The following is an 18,260-nucleotide window of genomic DNA, read 5'->3' as shown; positions in this document are numbered from 1 at the left end:
GAGAGGTTGGATTTTTTGGATCTCCATTCTAAAAGTTTGCCGTGTGGATGCCATATTATTTCTTCTGATGGCGTTTTGTCTCTAAAAATCCAACAAATGGCAAGTGGAGCTAAATGTTGAGGGTACCAGACACATCAGAAAGTCTGTGGAGGTCTGGAAGCCCTGACCACCTCCCACCCACAGTCAGGAGGAAGTGTGAAGCTTGAGGCCCACTTCCAACCTCCCTTCCATAATCTGCCCCAAGAAGCGCCCCCAGCCTGGCGTTGAATTCCACTGGCTGCCCAGATGCTGAATATGGAGGCAGAAGGTTAGGAAAAGAGCTGGCCAACTTGGACCAAGGCAGGTTCATTTACATAAGCCCCTGCCCCGCCCAGTCAGTCTGAGGCACACGGTATCTGAGTGGCCCTTTCATTGGTGACTGTGAAGGGCCAGCCCTGCAGCCTGGGGACCAATTGTCCTGCTAGTCTTGGAATCATGCTCCTGTGAGGAGCTGGCTCAGAGCGATGAAGAGTTAGCCCCGCTAGTTCACAGGCTTTCCCCCCACATTCTTGATGTCCTCCCTCTTTTTCCTTGTCTTCATGTTCTTGCAAAAGGGTCAGCTCTGGGGCATTAAACCCATCTTGGTGTTTCTATTACATTTGTCCCTGGGAGTGGGGAGTCCAAACCTGAGTATCAATAGGGACTCCAAAAGGAGACCAGTAAGACCAGTAAAATACACAGCCAGAAACCACTACATGTAGACAAAACTCACGCTCACAGCCAGACACACAGCTAGCCTACAGGAAAGGGCAGAAATGTCTCCCTGTTTGTTTCTGACACTGTAACTGTTAACTCCCATCATGCAGAGTGGCTGGGGGCTTCGAACTGCTGAACTTGCAGATCGCAGCCCAGCAAGTAAAGACCATGCCACCGTGTATAAATGTGTGGGCAATTTTAGCCCTCCTGACATGCCACACATACCCAGCACCAAGCGAGAAAGGAACTCCTCCGCTCCAAAACGTGCTTCTGTCCCATAGTGTGCAGGCAGATGCGGACCACTTGGAATACCAGATCCCAGGGAGCAGAGTCATCCTTGTGTGTTCCACAGCAGATCCGAGGTGGTGCTTTGTGGCATGGAAACTCTGAGACATATTTTCGGGAGAGGGGGAAAAAATAGCTTTCAAAAACTTACATCTTAGGCAACCACTCAACCAGCAGCTGTTAGGTTGGTCTGATGTTTATATTGACCTCTGTTCGCTTCCTCTGTGCGTTATGTGTGCTGCCCACGAAGCCTTGAACCCTCAAGCTAGGGTTAGTCTTTAAAAGTCACATTTCCTGTGAAGTGGCTATTGGGGACAATCTGCTGTCACATAAATGCTTCTAACAGAAGAATTATTGTTTAAATGGATGAACCTGCACACACTGCCGTAAAAGCCCAAGCTCCTGCTAATTTAAGAATGGGACTCTCTAGTAACCGCTAAAGAAAGCAACAACAACAAAAAAATAACAGGGGAGGCTTTCAGGTTTATTTTAAATCTTTTTTTGTGTGTGTATTTATTTAAAGGCGTCTTTTTCATGAGGAAGCAGGGATAACACTATAGAGTGCGTGTTGTTTCATTATATCTTTTATGGCCTATTAATCTGTTACCATCCAGTACCCTTTGTTGGTGAAATTTTAATTTTGCCCTTGCTTGAGCATATTGTAGGACCTGCATAAACTGCTGCTCCCTGTGCTGACAAAAAGGTCCTTTTAGAATGAACAATTGGGGGCTCGTTTTATTTCTAAAGCACATTTTAAATAACTTATGAATGAGAGTTGTCAGACATGAAATGCTGTATTAATTAAATCTTTTTCTAGTCTTTTTGCTTCTCCAGCTAAACCAACCCTTTTAGAAAAAGAAAAAGAAAAAAAAATCCACGGCCACCTTAATTATAGAGGAGAAGACAAAAAGTATCCTTCACATTCCTCTGCCTGAATAAGAATAAGAACTCAATTCATCTCCGTAATAACCCATTAGCTGCTTAACTCAATAGTGCACATGGGAAAATGTTCAAGCGGCAATGTAAGAAGTGCTGATTGGATAGATGATTTTTAAGGTTTTGTTCTCCCACTGCTGAAAATGATCATTTTCAGTAAATCGGATATCTATCATAACTAGCAGCCTTAGCACATTTGTGGCTTGTGGCAAAAGTTGTGTGTCTGTGTCAGCTAACGCCTCTGTGTCCTCTGCTGTCTAGCAACAGTACCATGCCAAGATAGACGATCTGATTGACAACACAGTCAAAGAGATCATCTCACAACTGGTTTCCAAGGTAATGTATTCTTTGTTCACCCTTCTTAATTCAATTCTAAAATAATTTCCTATTGGGGATTTTCTAGAAATGCCCATCTTACATTTCTAAAAGAGAGAAATTGTAGTTTCAAGAAAATATCCCATTGTATGAAAAAGTGTGAGGCAAAAGGAATATTCTGAACATTCTTGATCAACGAGCTTTTTTCAAATGGTTTTATTTGTTTGTTTTTATTGGTTGTGCTTTTCCTGCAGCTGTTGCCCCCTTTGAAATAACAGTATCTTCGCTGTGACAATTACATCACACTCATGGTCTCTTCCTATTGGGGTTCACTCCAAGAATGGAGTTGAGTGACTGCTGGTCTTAGTTGGGGGGACAGCCCCGGAGCTCTAGCACTGACCAAGACAGCAGACAGAGTGATCTCTGAGGTTCTCAGGATGCAGAAGCAGCCCCACGACTTCCTATTTGATGCTTGAAATATCTTTGACAAAAGCTGTGGCCTTTGATTCTAGAAATATGGAGGGAAGTTAAATGGGTGTACCCGTTAGAAGAGGCTAGAAAATGAACTCCACTGAGGTGTTCCTGCAGCCCTGATTTGCATTTGAGGCCAGGGGGCAAGAGGGAAAGGCATCCTGTCAGAACTCCAGAGCACCAGAAGCTTAAAGTGAGTGGGGAGAGAGGGGCCTAGATGTCCTACAAGGGGTGACTTCATAGGAGCAATACAGCTCTTCGTCTCATGAGGCTGGATTCATGGACCCCCATTCAGGCTTCATAGAACCATCTCAAGAATCTATGCAACCAAAATTTTTAAAAGCCTCAGTTTGATGAAACAGACAAAAGAATAGTTAAAAAAAACACCCAGAAATGGTCAACAAGCATGTAAAATGTTAAATCTCATTGTGACCTAAGAATGTAAAATGAAATTGCAATAGTGAACCATTTTGTCTGACACATGACAATAGGCATGTTTAAACTAACAACTATTTTAGAAAAGGTCAGGTTGGATATACCGCCCTCCTTTATAAGGAAGCATAAATTGTTTTATGGGAAGATAGCTGAGAACTACATCAGTAACCTGAGTACTTTTTTCATCCAATCATTCTTCTTACGGTTTTCACACTGCAGAAAGAAGCATTGGATGGATGGATGGATGGATGGATGGATGGATGGATGGATGGATGGATGGATGGATGGATAGATGGTGATAGATATTTGTCACATTATTTGTAATAATGATAAAATGTAAACAAGTTTACTCTTTTACAGGAAGGAAGTGGTAAATGAAACATAAGCTCACTTCCTTCCAGTCACTTCTGACTCCTAGGACCCCTGTATAGGCCTCCAAGGACATAAATCTTACAGGAGCCGAAAGCCTTAAGTATTTCTTCTGTCTTAATTGTTCTGCACATATTAATAAACATACTTGCTACATTTCGATAAGAAGCAAGTTGCATTTCCTTCTCTGTACTTCCTCTCTTCTACCCTCCTTCAATAAAACCCTTGCTTAAGCCCACATTTCTATACAAATAATATTAAAATGAGCCAAGGCTGAGTCTCATTTAGCATTCAAACATACAAAGGTGAGTCAAAACGGTTACTACTAGGGTTCCAGCTCTTGTGTCCGGGGTTGATTCCAAACAAAACGGGTTCAGACAGAAGTAGCCAGCTGCAGACAAGTTCTGTCAGTGATCCACTTACCTTAGTCTCACTAGGGTGCATTCAGAAAAAATGATCCAATCATGACTGTGCTTGTAGAGGGATCTGCTGGGCCAGTTACATTCAAGGCAGAGAGGTCAGCTCAGAAGGTAATGGGATCTATGTTTGGGGGATCCCAAAGGACCAATCTTAATAGATTTTCTCAAATGACAGGACAATCAGGGGTGCCTATTAAGAAGTTCTAAGAAAATTGAAAATTGCATTGGTGAGAAAAATGCAAGCACAGCTCTATGGAGGAATTGTTTTCCACCGTGACAACATACCTGCCCACTCTCCAAGGGTAGCAAATGCTCTCCCACCAGATTTGTGTTGAGAAATCTTACACCATCCAGCCTATACTCTGAGCTTGCCCCGCAGCTTCCTTTGGCTTCCCCCAACTCAAAGTACACTTAACAAGAATAAGACTTGAGTCCCTCAAATGCCATCACTTGCACGTTGGCATGGCCCAAACTGAAGAGTGCGGAATCCTTTGAGGAGGGGTCCAAGATGGGGAGCCACCTTCGGAAGCACACAGACCCAGAAGGAGGGTCTGTGGAGAAACAGTAACTCCCCCTTTGGGTACTTTGATTTAACAGCGGTGTCCGTGGTTTGGAAGCAGTACTTTGTGGCTTACTCTCCAGTAGGTCTTCCCTGCACATACTTTGTCCTGCTTCGGAAAGGACTTGGCCTGCTTTCTCTGAATCCTTCCCTCTCCATCAAGAAGCCAAAAATCTGGCGTTCCTGGGAATTTTATCTTCAGTCTTGTGATTTTCCCATGCCTGGTTTTCATCTGCATGCTGTTGGCTCGCAGCCCTGTGCCTGAGAAGCAATGTGTTCAGAGCCCAGCTTCAGACAGTGCCGCCTGGATTCAAATCCTGGCTCCGCCCCTGCCTCTGTGACAGTGAGCAAGATGTTGAAGCTCTCTGTGTCCCAGTCGCCTCCCCTTAAAGGAGTGTTTGCACTTGATGACCTTCGATGGCAGTGAGTCGATTCTGACACTCAGAAACCCAGTGTGATGGTGTCAACTGCCCATGGGGGTTTTCTGGCTGCAATCTTCACAGGAGCAGACCATCAGGGCTTTGTCCTACCGAGGTGCTGGGTGGGTCTGAACCATCAACCTTTCCCTTGGCAGTCAAGTACTGGAGCATTATGTTAGCAGGACATTTTGCAGACATTGGCCTCGTGGTGAAAGACAGGAGACACTGGCAATAAGGCTTTTACAGGCGATGACAGCAGCAGTGAGAACCACACCTTCACTTGACACTTAAGTAGTTCATACCCTCTGCCGGCCACCACTCCCCAAACGCTTGACAGGGATTAACATAGGTAATCTTCAATAATACGTATTAGTAGTTTCACCTGTGCCCTGTTGCTGTGTCCAAAAAACCCCTTTGTTTGACGGATTCCTGCCCATCTCCACAAGTTCAGTTTCAGAAAACACGTGGTCCTTGCTCCCTATTGTGTATGAGCTACCTCCGTCAGCGGTCCTTATGCTCTCGGGAAACCTCACATCCCCAGGAGCCTCAACATCCTTGGAGCCTCGCAGACTCCTCACACAAGAGTCGACCTCCTGCTCCATTTCACTCGTCGAGGAAACCCTCTTCCAGATCCCCCTCTCGACTCTCACAGCCATCGAGTCAATGCCAACTCGCCGTGACCTCCAGTGCAGGGCAAAACCACCCCTGTGGATTTTGAAGACTGTAAGACTTGACCGGGTGGAAAGCCTCCTCTTTCTACATTGGAGCAGCTGGTGGTTTAGGATTGCTACCTGTGGTTAGGAGCCCCATGCTCAACCACAAAAACAAACAAACAATCCCACTGGCATTCAATCAATGCCAAATCACAGTGACCCTGTAGGGCAGGGTAGAGCTCCCCGCTGTGCGTTTCCAAGACGGTAGCTTTCGACGAAAGTGGAAAGCCTTATCTTATTGCCTCAGAGCCGCTGCCAGCCTTATGGTTAGCAGCCCAATGCATAGCCTCTAGGACACCAGGCCCCCTTCAGATGGGGAGCCACTATGCCAGAATCCATACCTTTGTGGTCTCCTACCACGTCTCCCCTTCCGCCGGTTTACTCTTCCCAGAATAAACTTTCTGAAGGACCAGCCTGGTCCTCTCATGTTGTGCTTGGTTTCAGCCGTCTGAGTCCTTGCTGCCAGTCAAACCTGAGGTATACCGGAAGTTTGGCTGTTGTCCCATGGAAAAAAGATTGCTGGCGACTTTGGGGGAATCTGAAAGGAGTCCTTGTGACATTCAGCTGTTCACTCGCAAATCAACAGTTCAAATCCACCCTGGGAAAAGATGTGGTGGACAGCTCCCTTAACAATTAGTCTGGGAAGCCCTCTGGGGCAGTTCCACGGCGTCCTGTAGGGTACCTGTGGCTTGCCATCAACTCAGCAAGCAGCGCATCAACAGGTTCCTTGAGGGCCCTGGCGATGCAGTATTTGAGAGTGCACACCCCACACACAGCACCCTCCCTGGGAACTGTTATTCCAGAATTCCTAGTAGTAACTGGCAGGAAGAGAACAGTGTTCCTTAGGATACAGTCCATGGAATTCTGGCCCAGGAGAGAAGGCTTTGTAGGATCACCTTCCCATCTCTTTACGTGCCTCTCCAGCGAGCTCAGCTTGTGCTGTGGTCACTCCAGAATGCTAATGGTCTCACTATCATTCATTCGCACCTCTGTGTCTGCCCACAAGCCTGCAGAGCTATTTCCTCCTCTCCTCTCCATCACCCGAGAAGCTCATCTTCTTGTCTCCTCCTCTCCAAGCAGCCTTCCCTCCAGACGAACTCCCAGGGCTTTGAGTGTGTCTTCCTGTCCACTTTCCCCTGTGCTTGCTTCTTTGTCTCGGGGAGCATTCGCTGCATGGGAGGCAGTCAGAGACGATGGAACTAAGTTTCAGTGAAACCTGCTGTGGTTCTGTTCTGTCCATGACCTGAAACATGGACCAGCAGACAGTTCACGGGACCCGAATGATAAAATAACAGTCGCCCAGGGAGGATGGAAACTGAAGGTCCCCAAGCGTCATACAGCTGCAGACTCCGGACGTGGCCGGGCGCTTCATGTGGGGCTATGGTGATGAGCAAAACCGATAAGGTCCCCCCCCACACACACAGGGAGCTTGCCGCCCCCCGAGGAGGCACAGAGGGAAAGGTCAGCTTACACCCAGGCAGCTGTGCCCCAGAGAAGAGCCAACAGTGGAGGTGGTACGCAAGTCAGGGAGAAAAAGAAGAACATTCTCCGGGGAGTAAAACTTGAGCTGAGTTCCCAAGGATGCACGAACGCTCCAGGAGAATGGAGACGAGAGGAGCATTTCATCAGGGAAAAGTGCAGGTGCCTGCTGCAAGGGTGTGGAGGCCACTCTGCTAAGGATGCTAGTGTGCCAAGGATGGGGGGCGCCTTCATCCTGAGAGCCAGGGGAGTCACTGAAGGGGGCTGGGTAGCGAAAGCTGGAGCTGGGGGTCCATCTGACTTGCATTTGGAGGTGATCACCTGACGGCCTAATCGATTTGAAGGAAAAGAAAGTCCATGCAGGGAAGGACATGGGAGGGAGACGGGTGCACTGCTCTTGGGTAGACTCCTGCGACAGCTCTCAGAGTGCTACAGTGAGCAGGTGTTAGCCATCCTGGGCCAGAACAGCCACTGAGGGTTGTTCCTCGGTCTGTGGCCTGGGCCACAGGCTGGAAGGAGGAGCCCTTCACCGATGCAGGGGACCAGGTGTGGAGAGAAAGACCACCGGGTCATGACTGGACTTGTGGAGTTGAAACTGCCTCTGAGACCTCTTAGGTAAAGGGGGTGAAGGGGACGTTCAGGGGACGTTCAGATGTTCGAGTCTGGAGTTCAGAGGAAGGAGTGGAGCTCCCATTAGCAGTGTGGAGTTTAGGTTCAACAGTTGGAAGTCATTCTCTCTCAGTGGCTGCCATGGACAGGTTGAGGCCATGGGGCTACATTCCCTCTGGCAGAAATGGGAGGCATCCTTTGAAGGACAAAGGAAAACAATAATGGGACTGCAGGCATTTTGAGGGGGGGGGGTATTGCCAGAAGGAGCTGTAATTCTTGCCAAGGAAAAGGTATAAGAAATGCCTGATTAACTGGGAAAAGACAGGGCTTTCTATCCCCATAATGAGTTCCTGTCTCGGAAACTCATGGGGCAGTTCTACCCTGCCCTATAGGGTAACTGCCAGCTTGGTGGTGATTTTGGTTTGGTGATGAGTTTATATTAAAAGTGATTAAATTGCTTGATGTTTGGGAGAGCCAGAAGAGCCAGGCTCTTGTCCTGTTTGTTAACATTAGTTCTGGGCCCCTTGTACAAGCCAGTGTCCCCATCCAAAAATCAGGGATATTGGGCCCAAACAAGACCAGCGAAAGACCTTGCATACATTTCCATTTGGACTCCGCGGAGACTCTCCATCATTTGACTAGGTCTCATGACATAGAGGGCTAGCGTAGGACAACAACCCTGGTCACATGTATCTTAAACAATCTTAGAAGTTCTTCAACCCTTTCTTAGGCCACAACCCCAAATATAACACCCATAATAGCCAAGCTACTCTGCTTGAGGAGACTTAGAGCCCAGTCACCCTGTTCAAGACAACATGGAGATCCAAGACCACGTGGTCACTAGCAGCCACGCCACAGGCTCCGAAGTCTGTTCGCTTCCATTACACTACACCAAACACGATGCAGGAAATGAGGGGAAGCTTCACCTTCCAGTCGGCTCATGTTCTCTTTCTATGTGGATTGTCCTATGTGCCCTTCTTTGGTACATGTGTGCTTCTTTCACACACAGGTGCGTGCTGTGGGCACAGCATGAGCAAGCAGTCAGGTAGAGCAAGCTCTAAGCTGGGTAGGTGAGAATGGAGTTCAGTGTGTGTAGTGGTAAGGTTGTGGAGGAAAGCCTGGGAGTCCTGACATTAAGAATTGGCGAGGGCAGTGACCAAGAAAGCAATGATCATCCCATAAGGAATGCTCGCATATTGGAGATTTAGCAAATTCGGGGTATGAATTAAAAGAGGATGACAATATTGCAAGAGGAATTCAGGTAAGAACATACACTCTCTCAAATGCATTCATATTCTCACTCCATAACTCCTCTTCTCTCCCATCCCCCTTCTTTTCCCTTGTCTCCCTCCCTCATCCTCTCCCCCATCCTTTCCTTTAGTAACTTGAAATCTGAAATATTCCCCTTGAGTTGCTCTTATGAATAAGACAGGAAGAGGTTCAGATTCTACATGCACCTCGCTGCCTGTACGGCATAATTAAAATCGCTCCTAACCAGCCTAGGGAAATTAATTTGACTTCATTTGCTTGTTTGGACCAAGGCCATCTATTCAGAAGGCACTTGTTCAAACCCAAACATATGCTCAAAAGAATCACACACCCTCTTAACAAGCTTCAGGGAAAGGGCATATGAAACAAGACAGGTCCATTCATCTGTGGGGCAAAGGAAGAAAGAACAATGGGAGAAGACAATGTGGAGAATTTGCCAGCCTCTGAGCTATGAGTCTTGTTAGGACGCATCATGAAACAACAGTCCGAATGAAGCTGCTTGGTCACTCTTCCCTGGAGTTCCTGGGTGCTCACTGCGGAGGGGCCCTTGTAGGAGTTGCTGGAACAAAGCTTCCAAGAAGTGTTTCAAAGATGGAGACAAAAGGATGGGAACGAGACCGTTGTATTGGGTCTCATCACATCAGCATTCTGATTCATGGACCGCTCTGGTTCCACGTGGCTTTTTAACAGCACTAGTTTAAAATCTTGTTGTGCTTGTGTGGTCAGGTGCCGTCGAATTGGTTCTGACTCACAGGCCCCCTACACACAACAGAACAGAACATCGTCCAGTCCTGCGCCGTTCTTACAATAGTTTGATTCGAGCCCATTGTTGCGGCTGCTGGGTCGATCCATCTCCTCAGGAGCTTTCTTCTTTTTCACTGCCTCTCTGCTTTCCAAAACATGATGTCCTTTTCCTGACACTGGCCTCTCCTGATGACATATCCAAAGTGCATGAGACCAAGTCTTTCCATCCTTGCTTTCTAAGGAGCCTTCTGGGGTACTTCTTCCTGGACAGGTTTGTTCATTTAGCAGTCCACGGGATGTAACAAGATTCTTCACCAGCATCCCGATCCAAATCCATCGATTCTTCTTAGTTCTTGCTTACCCAGTGACCCAAAGGCTTTACTCCATCCACGTCATGATAGCCCACTGCACGTAGAGAAGGCAGCTCCTCTTCAGTGATATTTGTGAGTGCCTTCTGACCTGAAGGGCCCATCTTCTGACAGTGTTCTGACACTCAGGAGGTTTTCAGTATTTGGCAAGGTTCCACTGCTGTGCCTAGAGTTTCCAGTGGCTAATGCCTCAGAAGTGGGCATCCTGTTGCTTCCTTGTAGTTGTAGTCAGCCTGGAAGCGCTACTGAGACCCGTTCCCTTTGAGTGACCCTGCTGGCCTTTGAAACACCAGTGATATCTCTTCCAGCACCACAGTACCGCACAAGCCACCACAGAATGACCGACTGACAGATAAGTGGCGGGTTACAGATCTTATAAAATAAACCATCGGCTAAATCATCAAAAAGCTAGTTTCACAGAAGCCTGTATTTTGCATACAATGTCGCTAACCCTCATGATCAGCCATCCTCATGGATGAATATGTCTTCTACGGGCATTGCTCTCATTGACTCTTCCGTGTAAATGGCACAGCAAGCCCTTGCTGACACGCGAAATGTCACAGCAGCAGGAGGTTCCGGTTTTGAACCCATCCACCGACAGCTGGAGTCCTCCCATCGCTTCTCAGAATTCGATTCCTCCCGTTAGGAGGACCCTCGTGTCCTGTTGAAATTCATCAGCCCTTGTGCCACACTCCATGCTCCCTTCTGACGGAGTCTTTCAGAGTTCTCCCATCGTGGATTCCATCAAGAGTCTGCACCGTGAGCTCCAGTCGGTAATTATCCAGGTAGACTTTAGGTGTTAAATATTTTTCAAACAGACCCAGTAAATGGCATCCGCAGCAAAGACCAGGGAAACAAGGAGGCTATAGTGTTTCACTCCAGCCTGATGCCCTCAGGAGAAGAGAGAGCCAAGGCAGACCCATAAGTATTTATCTACTCCCCAGGCTGTGTGGAGAAAGTTCACAGGAAGCAGTTACAGACATAGCAACGAAACCCCACATTCAACCGGATATCTTTGGAACCGTGCTGTTTTGTGCAATTACAAACCAGGTGGAAAGCATTTTATGATTAGTCAAGCTTGACACTCACTCGTAAGCTTTTTTTTTTTTTTTTTAAAGGAAGCTCTTCTGCCACGTGGGCCCGGCTTGCAAAGCAAACCTTCCTGTAGGAACCACATGGCTGGGCTGCTCAGTCCCTGGGGCGGGGGAGACAGTGCTGTTCGCAGTGTAAGCAGCAGGAGTCCCTGTGGATCACGCCACCCCAGGGACCATCTGGGGTAGAGAAGAACACAAGGAGAGACGCTCTCCTCTTGTGAAAGCGGAGGCAAAGGATATGAGGGGGTGGGCATAGGCCACAGGGCACGCATGGGACTTGCTCCCCAAGAGCCCAGGGTTCCATTGTACATTAAAGAGGAAGACAAGCCTCTCACTCTGCCCTGTGCGCATTCCCCGCTCTGCTTCTGCCATCTGCGTCGCAGCTCTTGGGTCAGGTGGCAGGTGAAGCTGGCCTAAGTCTCTCTTCCAACCAGCCAGTCTTTCCCCCTTTCAGGTTCAGTTTTCACTGTCTGTCCATCTACACTTCTGGCACTTCACAAAGACTGACTTTGAGTCTTGATCAGTTGTATGCATGCCTGCCCCTCACCCCCGCCATTCCTTTGTTCCCTGAGGGCAGAATCTAAGACTTAGACTTGTGTTACGGCCCCTTCCATGTAGATGTTCTGTAACAGTGATACCGAAAGAGTGTTTCTTGCGCACTTGTTAGAGACCAGGCCCGTAGCATGTATCACTCATTCCATCCTTAGAACAGCTCAGCCCCATAGCGAAGTGGTAAAGAACATGGACTCTAGAGCCAGACCCTCCGTGGTCCACTCTTTCTGCCTCTGCTGTCAGCCAACGAAATGACCTTAACACCGATGAGATTTTGTGGTGTCTTCTGACATAAAGCCTGAACATGAGCAAGAGCAGGGGATAAGGGGGTGTCTCCCTCAAAAAAACATGCCGTATATATTCAAGAATAAGCCAACCTGAATATGTGCTGAGGCACCTAATTCTAGCAAAAACTGCGTTCAAAATGTGCTGGAAAACTTGGCTTATATACAAGTAGATCCGGTCATTTTAATCAGACCCCCTTCGTTTGTGGCCAGACTTACTATTTATGCCTTTTCAGTAAACAATCCTGTAAGGCTGCCCCTACTAACGAGAGATTTATCGGATTTAGGCTTTGGGAACAGAACTTTCACTAATCACACCAATAGTATTAATTCTTCCCATGTCTTTCCTGTACTGTATTGGCACTTTCAACATCTTTTGGCATGATCCATCTCCACCAACCTTCCGCCCATCCTTGAAAGGGACAAGGGGTGTCAGTACTTTCCCTGTGTTTCGGATGGGTACCCCTAGGTGGTGGCTGTGTACCCATCCAGTCCATATTCCAACTCATCGCAGCCCATAGAGCAGAGGAGACCTGTCCTTTGAGCTGCTTAGCCTGTAACCTTGACGGAAGCAGGGTACTGTTCAGGGCACCTGCTGAAATTTGACCCTCCTACCAGTCCATTAGCAACCAAACATTTAACCACTGTTCCACCAGGACTCCTCAGGCAGACGCTAGGAAAACTAAGTGGCTTGGTTGCAGGCTCTCAGAGAGAGCATGGTTGCCACTTGAGCTCAGGTCTACTAAGTCCAGCCGTGTTGGGTGACTGCCCTCACCCACCTGCTCCCTCCGTATCACTCACGGGTGCACACACACACTCCATAGAAGGCACCAAGAGCCAGGTTCTGGGCTAGAGCCTTCCATGGCTCTAGGAGGCTGGTAACCATAGAGATTGTCGCTCTCCGCACGGCAAATGAGATCACCCAGCACACCCTGCTCTCAAGGTTTGAGTTACAAGAGACGAAGCATTTTCCACTGAGGGCCATTAAGTTTGGAATTCCCTTCCCCTGGTCTGACACGGCCCTAGAGAATTTGTCTTCTGGGTCTCTGTGCGCCACATCAAGTGGAGCCAACCAGTCAGGACGGGTTCAGAAATCCTAGTGGGCAGGAAGAAAGGCGCTCAATGGACTTTCGATTGTGAGCAATTTGTCCTTTTGTGTTTAGGGGATTTGAGGGTACTGTTTACTTGGGGGTTGTTTGTTTGTTTCCTTTCTGTCTGTGTCCCTCAGCATAACCACCAGCACTGCCTTAAAAGATACAACTTTAGTCAGCAGTTTACCCGATTTTGTTTCTGTGTTCTTACATCATGTGGCAAATGATGTGATGGTGAAACCCATAGGGAAGCTTTTGTTTCTTTTGCATAAACTATTTTGCAGTAATTGATCAGCCATAGAGAAAAGGTGATCTCCTGTGCCCGCCCCGTGCGTTCGCAGGTCACCAGAGACCAATAAGCTGTGTCCCTGGAACTATTATCACTTTGTTGAAGAAGCTGCTATGTGAACAAAAACCAGCCTTTGTTAATTTCCCTTTTCGTATTTAAAAAACCTGTCAGTATTCTCCCTGTGGGAAAGGATAATTTGTCAACAGCGCATATTATTTTGTTCTAAAGAGGAAAGATGTCGGGCGGGCGGTGTAACCTTATTAACGTCTCAGCTCCTTTTACCTGCGTGCCGGACCAGAAGCTGGTACCACTCAATGAAATCAAATTCACTACCATGTGTTATCGTGTACCGTCTCCTTGTGTTTTATTCCTTGGGCACAGAGGATTTTGGAAATGATAACAGATTTGAGCTCCCTTCCCCGACCTTACTTGATTTGACCCCTGGAGGAGCTGAGGCCTGAGGACCGTGGTCTGGGGATGTGGATGTGGATTCTCAGGCTGGGGTTCTTCCCTCGACAGTGGCTGTACTCTTCCGTTGCGTTCCAGGTGCTTCCAGAGCAGGGATGATTTTGCTCCCCTCTGTACATCCCACCTAGAACTCCTTGGCAGGTCCTTGTTAATTAGCGTGTGCCAACAGCCCCCAATTTAACACTTACCTTTTATTATCTTGTCTTTTGTTCAACCTCTTATGTAGATGTGGCAGGGAAAAAATGGGGTGACATCTAAGCAAGAGGTCTGGAAAGGGATTTATTTGATGAAGAACCTAACTAGCCTGCTTTCCAAGCAGCTCTGTTGAACTTGGACATGTTTTCTCAGGGACTGTCTCCTGGATTTAGAGTGGACATCAATGGTTTTATCTCACCTCTATCATGAGGAGACTCTTATTACACATTGGTTGGGTTGTTTTTTTTTTTCATTTCAAAAACGGTTTCCGTTATGTACAAGCATGGGAAGAGGCCTTCAGGCGGGTCTTAGAAAGTGAGGTAGTTAGTAGTCATGAGAGGTCAGCCCGGGCTGTCAGTTTATTCATCGTGGGTGTCTGGACCGAGGACCGAGTCAGCTCAGAGATGGTGGGCGTGCCCAGTGGTGCTCTGAATCCTCACTGTGCCCACGTTGTAGTTTGTTTCAGTGCTGGAAGGCGTGCTGTCGAAGCTGTCGAGGTACGACGAAGGCACATTCTTTTCGTCCATTCTGTCATTCACGGTGAGTACGTGCATGGGCGCGTGCGCCCTATGCCAGCCGCACCTGCTGTTGACTCGCCACCAGGTAGGAAAACAAGTCTCATCGTTGTCTCTCTCTTTCTCACACAAGGTGAAAGCAGCTGCCAAATATGTTGATGTTCCCGTAAGTATTTTTTTAATCTACTTTTTTAAAAAAACCATAGTAAATCCCGTTTCTCTTTTTTTGGCTTCCCTCATAATTACCGTTTACCCCGGGTTTGCTTCACATCTTTCAACTGGTGCCATTTCCTTAGGGAGAAGTTTATTTTCTTTAAGCGAGCACTTAACCGTCATAACAAGGCTTGGCAAGGTGATGGCAGAGGACTTCTTTTGCCGTTGTGACTTGTGAGCGCTCCTTTAGGCAGGTCACTTTCAGAGGGGAGTGCGTTGTCGCCCTGTTGCAGAGCGTGGTTATCGCACTCTGGGATGGGGTAGAAAGTGCTTCACGCTCTGCCGAGACAAGACTCCCACACACCCTCCCACGATAGCGAAGCTGTAACAGGTCTCTTGCAGGAGTTAAAATAACAATAAAGATGGGCACGCGAAGTCAGAACACAGCTCTTCTAAATACTAACGTGTTATAAATCAATACCCTTCATCTACTTGAACATTCGGTTTTCCCCAGAGGTCTTGGAAAATCGTTCCTAACCTGCAAATTTGTTTCAAAAGGCAAGAGAAGGGGGCTTTCCAAAGCGTACTGGACTGCGAGCGATCATTCACGTGAAAATGCAATCAACAAGTTAGAGCAGTGTTGTTGTGTTTTTAAGTTGGTCATCAGAGCAATTTCATTTGCGCTGTAAAATCTACCATCGCATATCTGAATGGTGCCTGAGGTGTTTCATTTCATTGTACATTTTGGCACCTGCATCGTTTTTCAAAAGATCAAAGCACAATTCCGAACACCTGAAACTCCTGATTGGAGGTGATGTGAACCATTGCCGGCTCTGGCTGACACAGTGCCTGCAGGAGGGACTTCTCCAGGTCAACATCCTGGCTGCGGGGGGGTTGGAATACAGGCATGGCTTGGGTGTCTGTTGTAGATGCCTGCCTGCCTGCCTGCCTCTCTCTCCCTCTCTCCCTTTCTCTCTCTCTCTCTTTTCAAATCACGTAACCATATTTTTACTCTATACCAGATAGTCCCAAATGTATTGCTGTGGTGGCTATAAATGAGCAAACATCTCAGAGGGTACTTAGACGTTCCTGCCTTTGGGTGGGCTTCCTTGGAACAAAGGCCTCTTTAGCAAATGCTTCCCAAGAAACCTTCATACGCCAGACCCGTGCCTAGGGCCAGAGGCTTCATGCCAACCAGTAGACCCAACTAATCGTATCTATCCACCACCTCTCTGTATGTCTGTCCATCATACTGTGATGGCTTGCACATTGCTCTACTGTCAGAAGTTATGCCGCCAGTATTTCAAATATCCAGGGGTCACCCATACTGGGCAGATATCTGTGTCACTTGAAGGCAGCCTACAAAGAAAGGCCTGGCAATTCACTTCTGAAAATTAGCCAATACAAACCACAGAATCACACTAGAATACCATGCTAGAAGACGTGTCCCCTGGGTTGGAAATCACTCACGTTTCACAGTGGCCCCAACAATGGCTGAAACATGGGTATACAAGTGTTGGTGAAGATGATGTAGGGCCGGGCCGCATTCTGTCCATTGTACATGGGGGGCCCATGACTGGGAGCCAACCCAACCCGAGCTAATGACAACAGTCAACACGTGGGTAGTCCCACCGAGCAGCATCAGGAAAGAGAAGGAGAGTTTGGGGAGGAGATTTGTATACCTAACGTAAAAAGAGTAATCTGGAGACATCTGAACTGTGCTGGACTGTGAGACACTTCTTTCATGAAGTACGTAGTTTTGTTTATGTTTCTCGTTATAGATGGAAAGGGAACCATACTTATTCCTGCTCTTAGCATTTTGGAAATTTTTCCTTTGCCACTTTATCAGAGCTGAGGCTCATAAAGTCCCAAAGTGAGAAGAGACCAAAGAAAACAAAGGATTCACTGACTCTGCATCTCAATAGAGACCCTTCTCCTCTAATATTCCTCCCACACATTCCGCTCCTCTCTAATTTTTTCAGTGTTTGTAGACTCAACACGTACAACTTACCATAAGGCAGCTTGCTATTGAATTAGAAGTCTGCACCTCTGTGAATTCTACCCATGAATCCTGGTTCTAATCCCTCTTCTGCATGCTAGCCCTTCAAATACATGATGGCGATTACTATACAATTAGTCCTCTCGAGAGGTATTGTATCTGTCATAGGGAGGCGTTGTCTGAGGAAATGTTATTTCTAGATCAAGCATTGCTAGTTTCTTCACTAAACCCACCGGTAAATTATATATATTTAATTCATGCTAAATGAAACTGCATTTCATATCCTAAAATGTCCATCTTCTAAGAATGGCCAAGGTCAATTGTTGCTTCATCATGACAACTGCTATAGAGCAGACGTCAGTCTCCACAGCCCTGAGACTAGAAGAGCTAGATGGTGTGCGGCTACCATGGACAGCTGCTCTGAAAAAGGATCACGTTGGAAGGTCCTGGAGAGAGTGGGAGAGAAATGTGGAGAAAGATGTTTGGGTGTCTTCCTTGTTGGAGTGAGATGTGTGGGACTATAACACTGTGGCCCTTAGTCACCCTTCAGGTCTATAAGTGAACTCACCCCTATGTTAGAATAATTGGACAGGAAAGGTCAGCTTTGACCTAAGAACAAGTTCAGATGGCTGAAGGAGAAGGGAAGTGGAGGAGGGATAGAAATAGGAACACAGTCAAGGAGTGGGATTGGTGACGGTTCATCTAACAATCAGTCCACATGAAGAGCAGTTGGTAGTGGTAGTTGGACACCATATACTTCTCATCTCAGTGGTCTGGAAACTATTTACATGGTTCATGAGTCCATTGCCCTAATTGTTTCCAGTTGTCATCAATTCCCAGCACTCTTCTTTCCTCTAGACAGTGAGAGACCAATAGTTGTACCTCGACGGCCACTCATGAGCTTTTATGACCTCAGTTGTTATTGACCAAAGTAGGATGTAGAGCATTATCTTTGTGGACTGTGTCATGTCTGTTGACCTTGTCATGCCCTGAGATGATGACCCTGAACCCCTATGTCCATCCACTGATTGCCTCCAGTCTTCATAATGTTTCTTTCTCTGCGCACATTCTCCTTCATGGATATACATGCAGCAAAGGTAAATACCCATGTACAAATATCCTCTCAATGTAACTGCGATGAAGGTAAAGCAATCTATAATATGAGGAAAGTAGACCAAAACCGATGGAGGCAGGGAAGATGCTAGGAGGAGTGCAAGGGTTAAAGTCAAATAAAAGAGGTAAATACCATTGTGTAGTAACCCTGCAGTGACAGTGATCTATGAGTAGATACTTGACTGGACACATGCTCAATGGTACATGAGGGAGAATGGGAGGAACTCGCAAATATTCATATAGTTGACTTCTTGATTACTCTTCGATGGGCATTTTCTAGCATGACTCAGAAATTAGGCCGCTAGATAGTTACCCAACTGTTTGAAAACATATATTCATACCAAAACCAGCATGCACATGTTCCTAGGAGCTTTAGTCCCGT

The 18,260-nt window shown here is 47.1% G+C and overlaps 1 protein-coding gene across 15 annotated transcripts in view; it reads left to right on the top strand.

Annotated features, from left to right (window-relative positions):
* Positions 1 to 18,260, top strand: part of CADPS2 (calcium dependent secretion activator 2) — a 520,508-nt gene that overhangs the window by 458,181 nt on the left and 44,067 nt on the right. For all 15 annotated transcript variants that reach the window (XM_075557705.1, XM_075557702.1, XM_075557700.1 and 12 more), the window contains 3 exons: positions 2,218 to 2,292; positions 14,555 to 14,638; positions 14,747 to 14,779. In XM_075557705.1, coding sequence (XP_075413820.1) covers positions 2,218 to 2,292; positions 14,555 to 14,638; positions 14,747 to 14,779 — 192 coding nt within the window. The remainder of the gene's footprint in view (positions 1 to 2,217; positions 2,293 to 14,554; positions 14,639 to 14,746; positions 14,780 to 18,260) is intronic.

Source organism: Tenrec ecaudatus, chromosome 9, assembly GCF_050624435.1.
Source record: "Tenrec ecaudatus isolate mTenEca1 chromosome 9, mTenEca1.hap1, whole genome shotgun sequence".
Classification (NCBI taxonomy): Eukaryota; Metazoa; Chordata; class Mammalia; order Afrosoricida; family Tenrecidae; genus Tenrec; species Tenrec ecaudatus.
The sequence above is the reverse complement of the archived record's forward strand: the minus strand, read 5'-3'. Positions and strand labels throughout refer to the sequence as shown.